This window comes from Myripristis murdjan, chromosome 22 (assembly GCF_902150065.1).
Source record: "Myripristis murdjan chromosome 22, fMyrMur1.1, whole genome shotgun sequence".
NCBI classification, from domain to species: Eukaryota; Metazoa; Chordata; class Actinopteri; order Holocentriformes; family Holocentridae; genus Myripristis; species Myripristis murdjan.
In genome coordinates, this window is record NC_044001.1 from 21,448,712 (window position 1) to 21,469,598 (window position 20,887).

The 20,887-nt window shown below is 45.9% G+C and overlaps 1 protein-coding gene across 4 annotated transcripts in view; it reads left to right on the forward strand.

The window, feature by feature from the left end:
• Nucleotides 1-20,887, forward strand: part of LOC115354027 (AT-rich interactive domain-containing protein 1B-like) — a 199,753-nt gene that overhangs the window by 19,700 nt on the left and 159,166 nt on the right. For all 4 annotated transcript variants that reach the window (XM_030044176.1, XM_030044178.1, XM_030044177.1 and 1 more), the window contains exon 2: nt 8,356-8,559. In XM_030044176.1, coding sequence (XP_029900036.1) covers nt 8,356-8,559 — 204 coding nt within the window. The remainder of the gene's footprint in view (nt 1-8,355; nt 8,560-20,887) is intronic.

Here is a 20,887-nt window from a genome sequence, read left to right on the forward strand (position 1 = left end):
TTCCATTAGCAAAGGTGGTGATTTCCTTGAATAAAGACGGAAACCAGCCTGCATATTTAATCACCAGCATTTGGGCCCGGCTTCAGGAGACATGGGAAACAAAAGGGCAGCACATTTACTCAAATAGCCTGTTCTCTCTCTTTGGGGCAGATGGAGTTATTGTTATTTTTTCCCCCTCCCGCCTCTTTTCTCTCTTTCATTTGGTTGCGTAACAGCATCTCTCCACGGGGCTCTGCGGGCTGGGGAAGTCAGCGAGGACCACATTCCTCTCGTTCCACCACGGCCCTCAGATGAAATAGGTTTTTTCTGCGGCCCTCCTCGTTCCCAGGGTCGTGGCTGGCAGGAGGCGCACAGCAGTAAGATGCAAAAAAAAAAAAAAAAAAAAGACTGGGAAAGAAGCAAAGCTCTCAGTCTTCACATCAGTACCAGCATCTATGAAAATAGGCAGGAACGTTAGCAGTACTGGAGGTGCCACCACATTCCATGAAAGCATGTAATTTGTATTGGTTTCAGTTTTAGTATCACATAGTGAGAGGCTTTCCAGACAACTTTCCATTGGAGAAGAAATTTTTTTTCTACAGGAAACACTGTGGATCTGTTGCAAAGTTTTGTCTGATGTTAAAAAACAGGCTCAGCAGAACATTTATTGCAAATCTCTGTACAATCTCTGTATGATTATGTACATTGTTATCAGTTTCTGTCTAGGGCTGGGCGATGTGGACAAAATCAAGTATTGCAATAGAATGACTCGATATTGTGACATTATTGTAGGGATGACTACCAGTGCTTTCATAAGATATTTACACACAAGATTTTTGATTAAAAAAAATGATTAGTAATGTGGATATGATGACCAACCAGGTAGAGGCAAATAACAAAACAGCTAGAAAAGTCTAATAAGTTCAGAAAATTACATCCATTTATTGCAATGCAGCCTTTGAAACCAGGAAATGACAGTTACGCCACATCATGTTAGCAAGACATCCAAAAACCTCAACGATCGATACATCGTTTCTGTTTCTATCCATAAAAGACTCACATCCGAGATAATATGGCGGAGTTCAACTCTGGTATTTCCTGAGCATAAATGAATTCTATTGTGGAAAACGGTGCTCTGGTATGGATTCCAGGTAAGTTCAGGTGGCCGGCAAATTGGAGCTCCGTGCTGTTGCAAACACTCCTCGCCGTCATCGTTTGCAGACGATAGCATTTTATTTGTTTTCACTCTCTAATGGCGTGTCGCCGGCGTGTCAGCCAGCCGCATCTCGTTTTGTCATTGAGGATTTTTTTTTTTTTCCCACCGCACGGCGCTTCTTTAGCTCTCTGTCTCGGCGGAGGAAAAGGGCTCCGGCGACCCTGTGACCCCAATCTCACTTGAGACAGATGAAGCAGCCTCCCTCCTCCCTCTTCCCTCACCCTTTCTCCTCCACCTCCCTCCCTCCCCTCCCTGCTCCATTCCCCTCTCTTAATGACGTCTTCGTGCCGGCCGTGAGGAACCAAACGCTCGGCCACTTTTCCCGATGCGTACCGGAGGGGGTGGGGGGCGGCGGTGGATGTATTTCTGAGCACCCATGGGTGTGTGCGTGGTGTAAATATTGGTGTCAAACGCAGAGGGCATTTGCACCGATCACCAGTGTGGCGGACAAAGCGGCAGAGAGAGAGCAATTACGTGCATCACGCCGAACACAATAGCGCGTCGGCCGGCCACATAACAACAGCCTCTTATCTGTCTTCTCTCTGTCTGCCTTTCTTTCTCAACACACTCGCGCAGCATCGTTCCCAGACATATATTGTGTGGATGTATACGTCTCTCCCGTCTCCCTCTATAGCTGTCATTTCCCCTCGCACCTCTCTCTCTCTCTCTCTCCCTCCTCAGATAATTTCATGCTTCTCATTGCTGGCCAGCCTTCATGCCTAGCTGCCTGTGCCATCCAGGCATATTGGGCTGAGGAAAGGCAATTTGGCTCTACCCAGCTCCCTGCGGACCAGTCCTACTCTTCTCACTGTCATTTGTTACGAGACTTTTTACTAACAAGGCGTGCGTGCTGAGATGCAGGATGAGATTTGGTCTTGAGATATAATTCACTGAATTCAGTCCTTAGCCATGCGGCAGTCACATGGGAACGCCACCGTGCACACAGTTCAGCTACTTCACTACGAGGCGGCGTCACACTCAGACACAGAGTTTCATGATTGTTTTGTAGGATGAGATAAATTGTTAGACAAGACCTGTTAGGGCTAAGTGTTTCGTGTTGCTGCTTGCTGGCTGTTATGTATTTACCTGCTGGATTTCTGGCGGTGAAAATGAAGCGATAAACCCTTATTGAGACAGTCTAACAGTAATTTGTTGCTCATGGAGGCTGGGGAGTGAGGAGTTAACAGTGCGCTGCTCCTCTCTTCTCCGCTTGATGACATCAGTATTGTCTCTGCATCCATGAAATTAATTTTTCTAATCTTAGTCAGCAGGAGCGGGGGAATTTGCACACATTAATATGGAACTCGATCTGTACTCGCCCACTGCTGCAGTCTCTCTTCTCCTCTTTCTCCCTCCCCCTCTCTTTCTCTCTCGTCTTTTCTCTTTCCATCCCTCTTTTTTTTCCCTCTCTCCTGTGTGAAACAGCAGGCCCAAGCGCACAGGGTTTCAGCCTGAAATGCGGAGCTTTGTTCTGGAGGCCTAGGCAGCGCCGGGCCCCACAGTTTAATAGGAATTTGAGAGCGTTCTGCTGCATGGTATAAATAAATAACATAAAAGACAAGTCTGATTGTCTCAGCAGACCAACAGGCTCTGGCTGTAGCATGTTGATTCTCCAGAGACAGACGCAGGCACAGAGGATGAAGAGGAGCCACTGACTATAATTAAACTTATTTGTTTCTCCTCACAAACACACATGGACCAAAATGGTTTCATTACATAGGAATAAAAGCTGGTATTCTGCAGCACTCTTTAAAAAATAACAGCAACAACAACAACAACAAAAACAAATGAATAAATAAACAACACTAAAATCTTGGGGCTAATTTTCATGCACAGCCAGCTTTGGTGCTTCCTATGAGGGCGCTACTCTGCACCATCTGTGAGCCAAATAGGTCTTTACACCCATTTGCAGAAAATAGTACATAACATTGGAGATGTGGCAATAGAGATCAACTCCAGTTCAAATCGAGTCCAATAATATCCAGGTAGCACCATGCCATCTTCTCACTGTTCCATTGTATTTGGTCCATTGGACTTGAAATGGTTCTGCAGGAACTATTACCAGATCCAATAATAGGAATTTGTTGATCCACGCAGAAGGGAACCACCAGGTGACATCAAGGGCCATAATAGTCACACTGAATTGCTGTTTTGAGAATCAGACAATTTCTGAAGTAGGCATAGCTCAATGAAGCACCTCGTAGCCCATAAAGAACCTATGAAGGAGCATCTTTTATTAAAGTGTTGGCTGTATGAAGGCCATTGTGGTGGTAAATTGCAAAGTCAGGGGAACAAAAGGCGTTCAGTGGCCATACGGAGTGCCACTGCAGAAAAAATCTCAACATACAGTTACTACACCTGCTCTGTGGGTGAGTCTGTCTCTATGTACAGGCCCAGTGTATGTGTGTGTGTGTGTGTGTGTGTGGATAGTAAATAACTGAAATGAAAGGCTGATGCAGACAGCTGATGATTTGGCTATCTAGTGTGAAGGACAGGGTGGCAATAGTCACAGGGACAGTGATGTGTGTGTGTGTGTGTGCCTGTGTGTGTGTGTTTGTGTGTGTACATGCATGCGTGCTGGCGTGCATGTGTGTAAAACCCTCTCCAGCGCATCCTTCGGTTAGCACGGCCAGTAAATCAAAAGTGTTTTTTCCTCTTTCATTTTTTTTCCCTTCCTGCATTCAAAATGGGATTGGAATAATAACCGTTTACCAATATTGTTTTATGTTTGTTTGATCCTTGTGTGTGTCTCATAATCCACATATCGCAGCCTTTTGTGTCAAGCATTTTGTCTCTTTCTGATTAACAACTTAGCACATTAAAGTGAGAGGGAGTAAAATCATTTTCGGGACATAAAACTGCTGTCGATGGAGCTCCGAAAAGCAATTTAGCAGGTTTCACCCCACAGTAATTTCACCCATGTTCTGTTTTAATGGCTTTGTTTTGCAAAAAAAAAAAAAAAAGAAAGAAAAAAGAAAAAAGAAAAAGGAAAAAAAAAAGCTCACGAGAGTGAGAACATTGGAGGGGAGTTCATAAATTGAATTTTAAATTTAGCAGTTGAATTACTATTGTCTCCCATGCCTCCTCCCCCTCCTCTGTTGAATGGCATGCCCAGATGAACAAAAGTGAAAAACACATTTGAAGAAAATAAAAAACAATTTTTGTGTATTCCCAGTAGTTTTTTATCTGCCGTCCCCCCTGGCACAAATACGATTTTCTTCGTGTCATATTCATAATTTTTTTTCCTAAGTACAGCCATTTCTCTGAGGGGAGAAAAAATAATGTTTCAATTTGTCAAGAATTGTTGTCTTTTTTTTCCTGGTGGTGTGCGGGAAATGGTGGGCATATCTCTAGGAAAAGGCTGCAGTGGGCTGAAATCTCATTTAGTGGAACTTGTCATGAGAGCAGATATGTGGGTCCGTTTGGGGAGACGGAGAATTCTCGGTTCTTGCCTCCGTGGACGAATGTGGATAATGTCATGTGTGGAAGATGGGCCGCTGTATCTGATAGCCCTGTATGATTTTATTGCTGTAGAATTATTTAAGAATTCCCCACAAAGGTACCAGAGTGTGTGTGTGTGTGTGTGCGCGTGTGTGTGTGCATGTGATAAAGAGCGGCAGGAAGAGTGAGAGAGAACGACAGGGACAGAGTGTAAATGCAGAATTGTGGTGTTATACAGTGTGTGTGTGTATCTGTGTGTGTGCACGTGTGTGCGTGCGTGTGTTTAATCGACCTTCCCCTTCTCCATTCCCAAAACTCTGAAGTCGTTTTCCGTGTCCGCTGCCTTTCTAAGTGCAGCACTGAGGGTTTTTGTAAGTGTGCGTGCTTGCTTGTGTGTGTGTGTGTGTGTGTGTGTGGGTGCGTGCGCGCTTGGCAGCAGTGTGAGGGGATTTACTTGTGTTGCACTCAGCATATTTGGCAAACGGAGGACCTCTTGAGATGGATTGGTGAACTGGATGGAGGGGGGAGGAGAGAGGAGTGTGTGTCCCATATTGAGGGTGGCACAGTGCCCTGGATTTTCAGAAACTCGAGAGCATCGCCCTTTCACTGCAGATATTGCTCTAATTAGTGGACCTGTGTGTGTGTGTGTGTGTGTGTGTGTGTGTGTGTGTGTGTGTGCCGGGTGGCCTTGAGGCGAAGCCGCCACGTGCTGTGGTGTGTTTTGGGTGTGCAAACGTTTAAGCAGGTCATGTGCTGCCCCCGCTACATCAGAAACATATGACCGGCGTCAGTTTTAGCGCATCAAGCGGTGGGCTAATGTCAGCCGCTCCTTTGAAAAACGCTCAGTCTATTTTAGCTCCATATACTGTACAATTCAGATGTACTAAATCCATTTTAGCCGCATGCTCTCGGGTAAATTAGATAAATTAGATCGCTCTCTGTCCGGTACAGTCTGGCTCTTTGTCAGCGTCTCATCTTGTTACCGAGCGCCGAGGAGCGAAGACGAATTATGTGATGAATCAAGGGGTTATATCCAAAATATCCACACATTTCTCTACCTGGAATTCACCAGTCAATATTTCAAAAATACATATGAGTCTTGTCTCGACAACATATCAGCGCTTTTTTTTAAAGCCTTACGCTACGATGACTCATAACTGTAATCATTCCCTGGAATTTGCTTCCATGCCAGCAGTCACTCTGTCAGGTTTAGACGTCATTTTCTTTTCGAATGGTGGATGGTTCATTTTGGAACATAAAACTCCTTGTACTTACAACCTTGTGGTTTCGTCGCGGCCACAGCAGGCTAAGTAATGCCTGACGTGCCACTAGTTGCATGCGCAGCGGATGGTGAAGCAAAGAGTAATGAATAGTTTTGTGTGTGTGTGTGTGTGTGCGTCCACACTCATACATGCATCATCCATAACCACGTGCATGCATGAGGGCACACACGAAAACACGCTCTCTCAGTTTTGGGCTCTTAAGTCTTATGATGTGGAGCTTGTAGGATCAACTAAATCATCTAACCTGCACACACACACACACACACACACACACATACACCCACGCTGTGAAATAACTCTTCTGCACCAACTTCTTGACACCTGAGAGCCCCCATACCTCCCCTTTTCTCTCTCTCTCTCTCTCTCTTTCTTTCTCTATCCATCTAGCCGATCTATCTCCCCGAACACACTTATGCTGTTTTTCTCCCCCTCTCCACTCTGTGAAATAGTCCAAACTACTCCACGCACATGCCTCAGTAGACATAACCACTTTAAAGCTGGAGCGCCGTAACCGTCCGCACGTAACCCGCCGAATAAAGTGCTCCCATCCCCTGACATGTCTTCTTGATATTAGCCCGGCAATATGAGGCAGCGGCAGTTTCTCCTCCACGCTAGACGAGGTGATATTGAGTTGGGGAGAAGAAAAGGAACTGAGGAGGGAGACGTGGTGGAGGGGAGGTGAGATGAGAGAGGAGTGGAGAAAGTGTGTGCGTGCGTGTGTGTGTGTGTGTCTAAGAAACAGTAGGAACAAAATGTCATAAATCACACATGATCCCACACGGCGGAGACGAAAGGGAGGAAGCGAGAGAGGAGAGAGAGAGAGCGGGGAGATAGACGAACTCCACATTATCTGCCCGGCAGACAGACAAACACGCCGCTACGGGTGACGGATTAGCATTAGCCCCACGCACTGTACCGGAATTTTCCGACGGCTCACCAAGACCCCAAACAACCCATAAAAAGGCTCTGAAATACTTACGAAGGAATAAATCGCCCCTTGACACCTTCTCTTTCTTTTTATGATTTTTTTTTTTTTTTTAGAGTTGTTCAAATAAAAAAAAAAAAAAAAAAAAGCTCCTGAGGTGTGGCTTTGGAGAGTACAAGTGCCTCGGCGGCCACGCGGTTTGAGCTCACAACCGCACAATACCTCGGCCTTTTCTTTAACGTCGCGGTACAGTGCGTCGCCTTTCGGCCATCTTGTCGCGCCAAGACGAGGAGTTTGTAACGGCACCTGAAGTGTTGACTGACAACGTGCAGTGGCAGGGTAGCCGGCTGGATAGACAGGCCGTTCTCTACCTGAACACTTAAAGATCTGTCTCAATTCAGTTCGGCTTTATTGTCATTATTCTCCGCCGATGCACAACGAAAATTGGACCTGAGGCCGCGCAAAAACGGTGCAAAAAAGGCCCATCAAAGCATCCTTTAGCTCGACATTCAGCCCATACTTTCTCACTTGTAAGCCACTCTGGAGGAGCTAAAATGTAGATAATAATCAGTATCTCTACCAATTTGCTAGATTAAGCAATAACACGTATGAGAGTGAGTGCTATGTCCTTATTATTGCCGTCGGTTCCCTCTGGATCCCAGGAACGAGGCCATACTCAGGCTTTTACTGATGGCGCTCCTATGCAACTTTTATAAGATTTTAACAGCAGGATCAAACATTAAACAAAGACACAAGCTTTGGGTTTCATGTAATAATTTGATCTTACCTACTGTCCTCCAACAACAACAACAATAATAATAATAATTAAAAAACAGCAGTAAACATCCTAGTTTGCTTCATTCCATTCGTGGTTCATTTACGGCCTGTGGACATTTATCTGAAAGGTTCCACTCAGTGCTCCGTTAGTAAAATGTGAGTAAATAGCTGCAGTGGAGAGCGAGTGCACTGAGTGGACTTCTGTCAGGGGTGCCAACTTGGCTGATGATGGACAAATAAAATGTAAACAAGGTGTGGTGGAGTAATAACGTTTGAATTAAGAGGGGCCAGTTCTTACATTGTGGCTAGAAGCAGGGATTGACCGACATATCAGCAGCATATCAGTACTGGTCGATATCAGCTGGAAAAACAAATATCACTATTGGTCCACGAAGCATTTTTACTGTTGACGTTTGGGTGATTGTGAGATTTGGCATTTTTTGCATTGTTTTTTTTTGTATCCTTCATACAGCTGTCCAATTTAACATGGACTTTTCTGTGCTGAAGGCAGGCCTGTCTGAAGAGCTGAACCTGTTTTGCACCAGCATTTATATCATGATTCTTGCAAAAATTCATATTGCTACTGGTCATTATGGGTTTGAAGTACCTCAAAAAAACATTTTGTGCCATTCAAATGTATTTTTTTTTTTTTTTTTTTTTTTTATTTCTAGGGAAAGAAATGTTAAGTATAATATCGACAAAGAAATGCAATGCTGTCTCTCTCTTTCCTACAGGTGGCTTCTATGGACTTCATGGCCATGAAGCGCTCGCAGCTCTACGGTATGGCCGGCAACCCGTACTCGGGCCCGCAGCAGCCGGGGGGCGGGCCTTACCCCAGCAGCCAGCCATACACATCGCCCGCTCCCCACCGCTACCCAATGAGCATGCAGGGCAGGGGCCAAGTAGGCATGGGCGGGATGCAGTATCCTCAACAGCAGGTATGTGAAATGAGCCAAAATGACAGCGATGCTACATGTGTGTTCGTGTGTGTGTGTGTGTGTGTGTGTGAGAGAGAGAGTGTGTGCGGTTCAGTGTGATTCGTGAGCGAGTCCCCCTCTGCGGTGCCATTCCAGATATTGTAGCTGGTATCATAAGCGATATTGCGGTGGGACATTTGCTTCTCATTGTGAACATTCTCCAGTGATTTTCCCCTGAAGGCTTGGCATGTTCAATTTGAGATGGAGCCTAAAATACCGGGCAGCACATCTCACACCCTGGCATGTGGTGGTGTCACTCCTGTTTATCACTCAGTTCCCCTCAGACTCCCACTGGAATGAAATGGGGCGGATGTATGTGTGTGTGAGTGGGTGTTTGTGCTTTAGTTCTTGTGTCTTTAGGCTTATTTGATTGTGTGCTTTTATGCTTTATGTGTGTGTGTATGCACATTTATATGCTTTTGTCTGTGTCATTATGCCTGATTGTGTGTATATGTGTGTGTTTGTGCTTATGTTTATGTGCATATATGCCTGTTTGATTACATGCTTGACTTTACATATGTGTATCTGCACATGTGCTTTTTTGATAGTGTGTGTGTGTGTACGTAAAGTATCTGCTTCTTTCTTATTGTGTGCAGATTTGATATTGTGTGTGTGTGTGTAGTGGAATGCTTTCTCCCTGTGTAGTAAACATCAGCACAGCACAGCCGACCCACGTCACAGTCTCTCTGTGCAACACAATAGGCCTGTGTTGGAGACAATAGTGCTTCTGTCTGCTTTATTGAGTCTTAAGTAAATCCCATTTGGACTGGAAGGGTGTGTGTGTGTGTGTGTGTGTGTGTGTGTGTGTGTGTGTATGTGTGTGTGTGAGAGCAAGAGAGCGGCTGAGAGAGAGAAAGCATGCAAGCGTGCTAATGTGTGTTTTTGTCTTTGTGCTTGTGTGTCTCCCATATTTCTGGCATAAAGGCTCCATCTCTGTGCGTGTGGATGGAGTTTGTAGTGAAATAACAGCACTGGGCGCCACAGCAAGCCAGGCTATTCTGGGAGAGAGAGAGTCAGAGAGAGAGAGCAGTGTCCCCTGCTGTCACTGCCTGCTATATTTAGTCAGCCTGGTCTGTTGGTCTGGACTTGGACGCCTCACACTGGGGCGAGCTTCCACACATAGCAAGGCCACAGAAAGGGAGAGAGAGAGAGAGAGAGAGGGAGAGTAGGAGGGAGGAAAAGATAGAGAGGCAGATGGACTGACAGACAGACTTAGTGGAAAGTCTAAAAATATTGGGCAAATGCATACGTAAATGCACATAAATGCATGCAGGCAGACACGCACAAACAGACCAAATGCCCAGAGTGAAACCTTGAATCACGCACCCCGTCACACACAGTAAGGCAGTAAGTTTATGTCATGTTAACATAAACATTTCTGCAGTCTATCACTTTATTTTAATTTTCAACATTGTAGAAAATCCGTCTTATCGAGTCATTTAGTCATACATTCAGTGTTAAAATCTTGTTTTTCTTCAAACAAGAGAAAAAAATCTGCCAAAATCTTTCCATCCCTAATCAGCTTGTTTACAGATTTTTCTTGAGTCAAGTGTCATTTTCTTGATCGTACTGGGCTGATCTGCCTGTTATATTCTCCTTGTTTCCACACGTTTATACTTGTTCCCTGAAAAATTACTCAAACCAGTGAAACTGCACTGAGAACAAGTGGAATTATTCCATCTCACTGGCAGATGTTTTTCACTTGTTTGAAGAAAAACAAGATTGTGAGAGTGAATACGAGACAAAAATACATGCTAACATATTTTTGCAGTGAATATCATTGTCTCATGTCTCAGACAGAATGACACCACACTCTGCAGTTCTAACAGGCAGGCTTCGTCTTAGACTTCATTACCCAAGCTGCCGCTCTAACGGCGCCTCTGGCGCCTTCTGATGATGTCAGTGCACTCCCAAATAGGACATCATTGAGTCTGCTAAGGGGTTTTGCAGTATGAAATACCCACAATTGGGAGTATATGGGAAGATGCACTGAACATAGAGAGCAATGCCAATGCATAATGATATACAGTCAGTCACACACACTCCATAATAAATTCCTGTTACTGTTTTGTGGTGAAATCCTCGGGCGTATTACATAGGGGAGACTGAGTGTCGGGGTAGCAATCACAGCGTAGCGCTATGGAACGTAATTAGTTCAAATAGAATTAGTTGTTCTCTCTGGCTATGGCCATGGGAACTGCGCTTCTAAAGTTTCTAATTATCTGGCTCTGGCTTTAAAAGCAGCACCACCGCACTGCCTGTCTGTAGACGGTGAAATCTAGCTCACAGTAATGAGTTCGGAGGAGGAGGTTTAATTCCACACTCTCAGATGAGCGTAATGAGCCTCACCTACAGAAAAGCGGTCAGTGGTCTGATCAGGGAGGAGCAGGGAGGGGTGGAAAAAAAAAGAATGCTCCAGATGTGTACTGGAAAAACAGCAAGGCTAATAAGTGATTTAATCTTGTATTGAGTCTTATAATCTTATTTTTCTTAAATGAAGCAGAAAAAAGTCGGCCAGTGGGCTGAGATAATTTCACTTGTTTCCGATCCAACTCATCTTGTTTCAACAGTGTTCACTGCATTCCTACTAGTGGCGTTACCTGCCTCCTCTCTTGCCTTGTTTTAAGATAGGTCTTTGGAAACAAGTGGAATTACCTCATTAACCCATTAGCCACAATTTTGCCTCATTTGTTAGAGAAATTACAGGCCAGCACTGAATACTAAAAATGATCCATCAGAAAAAATAGAGCCAACTCTAGTTGCATTTTGCAGCCTGTCTGGAGGAGAAATCGTCCTCCCCACCCTCTTGCTTAACCTCAGATGTTGCAAAACTGACCCAGGATCAGCAACAAAGAGCAAGTTCACCCTGTTGTCTGTGGCTTCAGGATTCTGGGTGATGTAACACGCGGTACACATGATTTCCCCCATGATGCATTGCGCTGCGGGGTTGAGACCTTGGTGTGTCAGAGCCAAGCGTGCTGGGGGTGTTGCCAGGCAACGTAACGTCAGCGAAGACGTGTGCGTGTGTTTACGTGTGCCTTGGTGATTTCCCAGGGACTCAGGGTGCATATATATGTCTCTGTGTGTGTGTGTGTGTGTGTTGTGTGTAGTGGTGGTGGTTGTGATGCAGGGGGGCCGTGGAATGAAAGGTCATCTTTAACTGCATTTCATTATGATTAAATCCAACTAAAATGAAAGCCCATTCATATTAAATAAGAAATCCAAAAGGAGAGAGCACACAGCAATTCCCACCACTAGAAATACTGGTGACCCCGGTCCTTTACATAACATCTTGTGCATGCACAGACAATATTCCTCTTTGTAACAGTGTGTCTCAATAATCTGAGCAGCACTAACCGCCTTACTGTATGCACATGTGCATGTGTGTGTGTAACCCAGCGGCTGTAGCTGACCCTGTCGCCCAGGTCGAGCTGTCTCCTCTGCAGGACTTTGTTTACACCCAGCTGGATCTCAAACATTGGCACACGACACGCACGCTTGCACAGATGCATTTTTCGGTATAGCTCGGCTCACAACAGTATGTGCTGATTGCATGTGCGCTCACACACGCTCTCTCACTCTCGACAGGGCCTGACACACTCTAACAGTACAGTTAGGCACCAATTAAGCAGACTGCTTATGGCCTTTTTTTTTTCTTAATCCAGCCACAGGAGGCAAGCACAGGCACTGATCTCACTGTTGATGTCTTAAAGAGAAAAAAATACAGCCTCTCGTACCGCCCTCCAGCAAATGAGGGTAGAACTTGCATTAGGTGTAGTTAGCGTCATGCTGTGTCTGTGTGTGTGTGTGAGAGAGAGAGAGAGAGAGAGAGAGGGAGAGAGAGAACGATGGGAGAAAGTCAGTATGTGAAAAGAGTGTGAGAGCCGGTGTGTGTGTGTGTGGAGTGATGGGAGGCAGAACAAACATATCAGCTGAAGAAAAAGAAGAAGAGGAGGAGGAGGAGGAGAAGGAAGTAAAAGAATGAGGCTGGTGTCTCAGGGATGACAGGCTGAGCGAGAGAAGCGTCTGTTTGGGGAAGTGGAATGAAGTTGAAAGCAAAAAAAAAAAAGAAAGAAAAAGGAAAAAAAAAAAAAAACAGCGCCGCCAATTCTGAGCGTAATTTCCTGTGATGTCAAAGTTGGCAGTCGAAGAGGAAAAGGAATTTGAAGGAAACATTAGTGTTTGATGTGAAAAGAGGGGAGGGGTGGGGAGAGAGAGAGCGCGAAGGAGAGAGATAGAAAGAGCGAGAGAACAAAAAAGATTGCCAGGGAAATGAAAGAGAGAGAGAGAGAGAGAGAGAGCGAGAGAAGGAGAGGGGGGTGAATGTGTCAATGAGCCAGGCAGAAACTATTACCAGTGTCGACTGTTTGTTCCTCACACACTGGGCCAACTTAATAGAAGCCAAGCATTTAAAGTCAAGTGGAAATGTGGCTGACCCGCCGCCTGTTCAGCCCATACAAACCACAGCACCTCTCCCCAGGCCCTCTGTTCCCTGCAGCCCTGTCTGCTCCCTCTAAAGCCCCTCTCCTTTTTTTAGAGGGTTATTTTTAGGGGCAGCATCCTCAGTCAGTAGTCATCGGTACAGAAGGAAAAAGAAAGGAGGGAGAACAGAGGGGGAATGAAAAGGAGAGGATTTTCGTCTGCAGAAAACAAGCCTGGGTCATGGTCATCTACAGGTGAAAACAAAACAACTTTTACGGGGCTGAAAGCATGCATGTATTGTTTATTGGGTAGAAAATTTGAATGTGCGGTTTGAACTGAAGAGAAGAAGGTATTGACATGCAAGCGTCTTTCTGTGCATCGCATGTCTCCGTGTGCATGATCCCTTTGTCCTGAAAGTGTAGGACGCCGGCGTTCACCGATCCCCTTTGGAAAATGGTTTCCGAATTAGCGAAATGCACAGGTTTGTTAAACCCCCGAGTCAGACAAATTCTTTCCAGCTCAGACCGGCCAAATCAAGCGGGAAAATGTACATAAAACGGTAAAATTGTCCTTCCAAAGTGTCACTCGGTGGGCTGTCGACTGCAGGGAGTTAGATGGGTAATTTATGGCATCGATTGAGCGTGGGTGGGGAGCGCGGGGAGGGGCTGGGGGCGGGCGGGCTCCTCACTGGTGCGGCGGAGCAAGGGCCACTTGGAAGCACTTAGGGGCCCCGGGCGCTGGGGTGTCTTTGGGGTTAATGCAGCCAACGCTGCTAGGCCTGACGGATGGCCGGGAAGCCCCGATAAATCAGCCCCACTGCCAGGAAAGATGGAAGGGGAGGAGGGGAAGGGGGGTCGCAGCCGACGGGGGCCACTCCAGGCCCCTCCCTCTTTGAAAACGCTCTTGAAATAATCGAGGCTCGCTCTTCAAAGTGCGCGCGCACACACACACACACACACACACACAGTAGACAATCTTACTTTCTTTCGTGTCCTCCACAGAACTCCAGATGTCCACCCCAGCCCCACCCCTGGGACCCTGGGCATTTCTACCTCACAATTAAAGAAGACATTAAAACAGAGCGAGAGAAAGGGGGTAGAAAGAAAGGAGGACAACGATATGGAAGGGCTGATTAATTAAGGGTTCCTCTCTGGCTGCAGAATAGATGAAGTTTCAGGATCAATTAATTAGCGCGCTAGCCTACGCATGTCAATGGCTCTAATAGCCTGCTCTCATTTGTAACTTTTATTACCCCGCCGCTCTGTTGGGGCGCTCAGCCAATCAGACGGAGCCTTGGAGCCGACACTACGTGCCCATTAACTTGCAGTGGGAGAAGACCCCTCCCCCTTTGAAAACCAACTAAAGTGATGCCATCAATTATGTCAGTGCACAGTATATATATGTACAACATATGCATGTAAAATATAAGATTAAATAGCGTACCACAGAATGGAACACCCATTTCCAATCTTTTTTTTCCTTTACTCAGGACAAAGAAGGGAATTCAACCATAAATATTACTTTATAAATATAACACATGACCCCATCATTAAATGTGAATATAAAAATTTAATTATTACTTTGCAAATGGTTAATTACTTTTCACACGGGCTGCATCCTCTCTTAAATTACTGACATTGTATCTCCCTCTTCGTTCAAGCCCATCAGTCACCTATTTCTCGCTGTTTCATTAGCTGCATTAACGTGCAAACTGCAAACCCTCTCATTCTCACTCCTGGCAGATGAAGTGACGCCGGAATTTAATGTAATTTAGTGTGGAATGCAGGCGAGCGATGTAAAACGTCACATACGGCTTGTTTTTTGAAAGATCCAGGCCCCGGCGCTCTGTGTCTGCGGCGCTCTATATGTGTCTATTGATAAGATAAAAGAGGCGCGAGATGAAAGTGGAGCGAAACGGAGGGAGCGGGGAAGAGAGAGGGAAGAAAGAGATGCTTTACGTCTTTGCCGAGTTACAAGGGGATTAGTCGCTCCTCTAATTGGCTCACTGAGAATTCATCTCCGTTTTCATCCAGATTAGAGATAGATTTTTGCACAGGTCAAGTCTATTCCAGTGCCTCTGTGCCGGGGCTTCATTTGAAGAGTTGGGAGGCGAGGATGAGACGTGGCACACCGTCCACATTTAAAAACAGATCTGAGACAGCGGGGATTGGTGTGATCCGGGGTGCCACGTAGATTCACAAATATGGGGTCCTGCAGCCGTCCGGCGTCTGGAGGGACCTTTGGAGTTTTGTGTCGGAGGGGGTCACCCAGAGACGACGAGCTACTGTACAGCAGGGGATGTTTCATGGCGGCGTAATCTCCTAAACTGACGCCGGCTGCTAATGACGAACAGGCGTGTTTTAACTAGCAACCCCCCACCCCCTTTGTTCAGATGTAATTGACATGACTCCCACGCAAGTTGGAGCCTGTCATCGCAGCACGCGGTGAAAAATGAGCTGAGACGCCGTGTGCCGAAGTGATGGATCTGGAGACGTTTCGGGGCTATTTTGCGCAGGATTGCGATGTTTACACGTGTCACGGGACGCTCCTCCCCCTCGGATTTGCACCGAGCGCTCCTCGTTTTTTTTTTTTTTTTTTTTTTTTTTTTTCCCTTTGTAAAGTCATGACGGCTCTTTTCTGTTTGACTGAACGCAGTTTGAGGTAGATCCAGCATGAGGTAGCCTGTTTTTCCCCCAATGAATTTCCAGTGTTGACACCATGAAGAATGTTGAGGGCCTCTGTTCTCTTTTCTTTTCTTTCTTTCTTTTTCTCTTTCTCTTTTGTTGCCGTTATCACTTTTCTCCCTTTTTCTCTTCTGATCTCTCTCTCTTTTTGGGAATCATCCCATAGCTCTTTTGGGATCAGGGGCTAAACCCCTTCAGTCCCTTCATTCCCTTTATTCGAATCCATTTTTGACCCCCCCCTCCCTTCATGAATCACATTTGCTTTTCTTTCTCCCGCTCTTTCTTTCTCAATTTCTCCCTCTGTTCTGTGTTTCTTGGCCTCAGATCGGGGTCAGGAGTTTAGTAGGGGAAAAACATTTGGAGTTGGTGGCGCGGGGCCCGGAGCCTCTCACAAAAAAAAAAAAAAAAATGAAATAAATAAATAAATAAATTGCTGTTCACACACACACATTACAGAGAGCATTAACCTGCCCCGCTCTGCCTCTCCAAATGTCTCCATTACGGCTCTGCCTGGAACAACACAGGCACCGCCGGTTGCAACGCCAGCCAGCAATAAAAGGCCTGCAACAAGGAAACTGAACGGCCTCTGTGCGTGTGTGTGTGTGTGTGTGTGTGTGTGTGTGTTTTTTCTTCCTCTTTTCTCCTCATCGATTGATGCAAGCAGAAACAGAGAATTAGAGACACAGAGGGGAAAAAGACAAGAAAGGGAAAGAGAAAGAGGGCAGAGTGCGACGTCTCGCAGTCTTCAGAAAAGGATCCGAGATGAAAATACAGAGAAACGCGGCCGCGCGTTGCCCAGCTCCATCAATCGATGACGACGCTATCTACTCGCTTTCACCCGCCGTTTGCACCGTCAGTGCAGTGCCGATGCTATCATGAGGTCGATAAGTCACGGTCTTTGAAGGAGCGGCCTTGTGTTTTCATTTTGGAATAAAAAACGCATAGCGGATCGTGTTCTCTAAAAGGAAAAAAAGAAGAACAGTGGTCACTAGATGGAATAAAAAAAAAATAAATACAAAAAGCGTACGCACCAGCAAATTAATCTGTAGTCTTTATCCTATGAATGGTGTGTTTTATAGTCAGGTTAATAACCTCTGCTCTGTGTTTCTTTCAATATGCAGGTTCAGGTCGCTGTTGACATCTCGCCGCTTACTCTCTTGCTGTTTCTCTCTCCATCCTTCCCCCCTCTCTGTCTCTCTTCCCTCCAAGGGCAGCTCATGAGGTGTCAAGAGCCTCCCGATGTATGAGGAGAGGGAGGAGGAGAGGGAGATAGAGAAAGAGAAAGAGAGATCAAAGGGAGGTACAGAGAGAGGGAGAGTGCTGAGGTTCATCACCTTGGGGAAAGCGATGCGATGGTGATGACGACTGCCCTGATGTAAACCCCCCCCTCCTCCTTTCCCTTTCCCTTATGTTTAATCATGAGCCTGTCGTTGTTGATCCTTCCCTTCCGACGCCCTGCATCTCATTAAGGGACTCACCTTCGCCGGCAAATTAAAAACCAGCCGCGATGTCAGCTCCATTCTTGTCTCGTTCCTCTGGATGCGAGATGAACACGCGTAGTGCGCGAGCGCCAGATCTTATCGCCGCGCGGTTTCCGAAGCGGCCGGCTGATTTGTTTTGGTCGTGAGTGTGACGATAACCTTTTGTCATGTGTGCCACTCTGACTCGGCTGTGCGCACGAGCTGATGGGTATATCTGGAGATGTCACCTTTGTATGTTAAGGAGATGAGAGCGTCAATGGATACTCGCAGTGGCCTTCCCGATGATAGCTTTTAGCACGAGGTCAGCGGTGAAGAGGCTGGCTAGGGGCAAAACACACACACAAAAAAAGTTATTTTTCTGCTTAACCTCCAGTGCACTCTATCCGTTCAGGTCGTCTCTGTGTGATTTGGTGAGGTTTCCAGTTTGACAGGATCTTTCATGTCTCTCATCCCAATACAATGGAGATGGATGGGTATTAACAATTTTATATGTCAAAAAGTCAACAGCAACGACTCTTTCAAAAAACAGTGACACAGACACATGGAGCCCTCGGGGGAGAAGAGTTTCCTTGGGAACTACACTACTCACAAAAAGTTAGGGATATTCGGCTTTCGGGTGAAATTTCAGGATGAACCTAAAATGCATTATAACCTTTACAGGTGAACTTAATGTGACCTTCTGTAAACTTTTGAATGCACATGTTCTGCTGTTCTCTAACAAGGAGCTTAACGGCAAAATTCACATCAGGTGTTTGATGCTCCAGCTCATCGAGGTCGTATCATTAGGGAATGGCTGCTGGAGACTGGGGTACCTCAAATGGAGTGGCCTGCACTTTCTCCAGACCTGAATCCCATAGAAAACCTATGGGATCAGCTGAGTCGCCGTGTAGAGGCTCGGAGCTCTGTACCCCAGAACCTCAATGTCCTGAGGGCCGCCCTTCAAGAAGAGTGGGATGCCATGCCTCAGCAGACAAAAAGTCGACTTGTGAACAGCATGAGACGTCGTTGTCAAGCTGTAATTGATGCTCAAGGGCACATGACAAGTTACTGACACTGACATTTTTTGTTGTGGTATATCCACCACTGTTGTTGGCTTTTGTTTCAAGAAATTGTTTGAGATGAGGAAATCACCAGTGTATGCTTCTACTTAAATGCCCTACTTTCATGATATAATATCAGTGTAGCGTGAACATTTTCCATTTTCCATAAATTTCACCCAAAAGCCAAATATCCCTAACTTTTTGTGAGTAGTGTATTTCCTGCCCAAGAACACCCGCAAACTATCTATCTGCAGGCATCTCTGAATGCCTCTAACTACTCCTCTTTCAGGGCGGATAGATGCAGATTGCCGATGCTCTTTTGACAGGAAATGGTTCAGAAACTTGTTAACCCATGAGGGCTGTAGAGGGTATCCGTTCATGTCATTGTTTTTGGAAAGAGCCCCACAAACGAATAGCCACCCAGCCCCATTGTAGCGCAGTGCAGGGAGACAGGCAAGACAGCGAGCAGACTCCAGCCTCACCAACTCACACAGAAACCGTCTGGATCGATACATTACACTAGGGGTAAGTGGGATTTTTTTTTTTTTCGTCTGTATTTTGGGTAAACCGGATTAGAGTGGTCATTCACGCTGGGATCGCACTTAGTTCATTAAGCGTGTGCGTCGCTGCAGACTGTGTGCACGTGTGCAGGCTCGATCAATCAGGCACCTCCCATGATGTGGATGTAGAACAGTCAGAGGCGAGAAGGTGAAGGTGTAGTCCCGGTCAGGTAGTGAATGCTTCAGCCACCTACTCTTAATAATCTTTGGGAAAATGGGCCCTCAGTGGTTGGTTATTTTGATACTGGCAGACTATGTTTCATTCCCGTGACTGACACATCTGTCAACACCGCCATTTCTCCCTTACTGTTTCCCTGCTGGGCTCCCTCGCTGAAATCTCCTCTGATGATCTCCCTTTAAGTTTCGCTTTTAGACTCGCTCAAAGTGAGACGGTTCTCCGTTTCACTTTGTAGGATCCATCCGGGCGTCTGTTTTCTCGCCGCTTCGCCGAGGTCAGGGTCGGTTTGAAAAATGGAAAAGAGGCACAATGCGAGCGCAACTTGGGGTCAAAAAGACATTCAGCAGAGAAATGATCATTCTGTTATGACAGGACTCAAGGTCACCGCATTCCTCCCACAACCAGCCCAGAACGCTACTATGAAGCCCATGGCAAACTTTGCACGTTGATGTGTGTGTGTGTGTGTGTGTGTGTGTGTGCGCTTTCTGCATGGGAATACTTGTGTGGGTGTAGAGTTCACTTATTGTGTTAGAAGACCTTCTGCCGCTTTTGACCTTGTCACAGAGAAAGAGGAGGTTTTGACTCCAGTATTTTCAACATTTTTGTTGTCCATATAGTCAAGTGTAGTCTAGTCTGAGTTTCTATCTGTCTATCTATCTATCTATCTATCTATCTATCTGTTTATCTATCTATCTGTCTATTAGAGTATAAATGTAGTTGATAAACTGGAAAGATCCTGCTCCTTCAGTTTTTTCCCTCTCCCCATTTGCTGTCATGCCCATTTCACACTGTTCCCATCCCATTTCTCTCTCTCTCTCTCTCTCTCTCTCTCTCTCTCTCTCTCTCTCTGTGTGTGTGTGTCTATCGTTTGAAGTATCTCTATCTAAATATCTCTCTAAGTGTCTCTGTGTGTATCATCCTCTCTCTATCTGTCTCTTTCCATCTCTCTATCTGCCTTTCTATCTCTGTCTCTCTAAGTTTCTTTCGGTGTCACCCTGTCTGCATCTCTTTGCATGTGTCTATCTTAGCGTTTCTATCTCTAACACCTTTTCTGATTTTTTCTTTTTTCTCCGTGTCTCCCTGTCTCTCTCCACCCGGCTTGCATGCTAGCTCATGCTAATGCTAATGTGCTGCCCCAGCATGCCTGTCGTGTGTGTCGGGGCGGCCCCTGCTTGGCGCTCTGCTCCGGTTGGCAGAGCCCATCTGTCACTCAAAACAGGCAACCTGTGGTCCCCGTTAGCAAACCGCATCGCCACGGTGACAGAGTTATGAAACGTCCTCTATATGGTTGATTGAATTATGGTTCAACTGAATTACAAGTGGTGTCTTGTTTCGTGCATGAGGTTTTGGTGGGCGAATGGGTGATTTAAAGCATGCACATACACACTTGTACGCATGCATGCTCTCTCTCTCTCTCACACACACACACACACACACACACAACCAAACACACTCTTTTGAATGAGAGTTGGCATGGCTGTTCATTCCATCCATTTGCAGGACAGGTAGACTATACCTGCAGATAACTCCTGTTTTGATATCTTTGACAAGGTTTTTCTCTGTGGTGGTGTGTGTGTGTGTGTGCATGCGCGCGCTTGTGGCTTTGCGCACCGGCAAGGCTTTTGTTTTCGTCACACTGTTTCTGCAGTTTATGGTGAATTATTTGCTTCGCAGGATGTCTATTCTGCGTCATTTCTCCCAACAGCACTTCACATCTGTTGTCATTTCATTACAGCCGTTTGTTTGACACAGTGTGCCCGGCAAGGCAGTCTGGATAAATCACACTGTTGTTTTGTCTGCTTCCACACACCTGAGTGGAGAGAAAAGGCAGCAAAGGGTCTTATTTTATACATTCCAGCAGTCATTATTATTGGTATGAGCAACGGCACAGCGAGTGTGTTTATCACTAACTGTATTCGCAGTC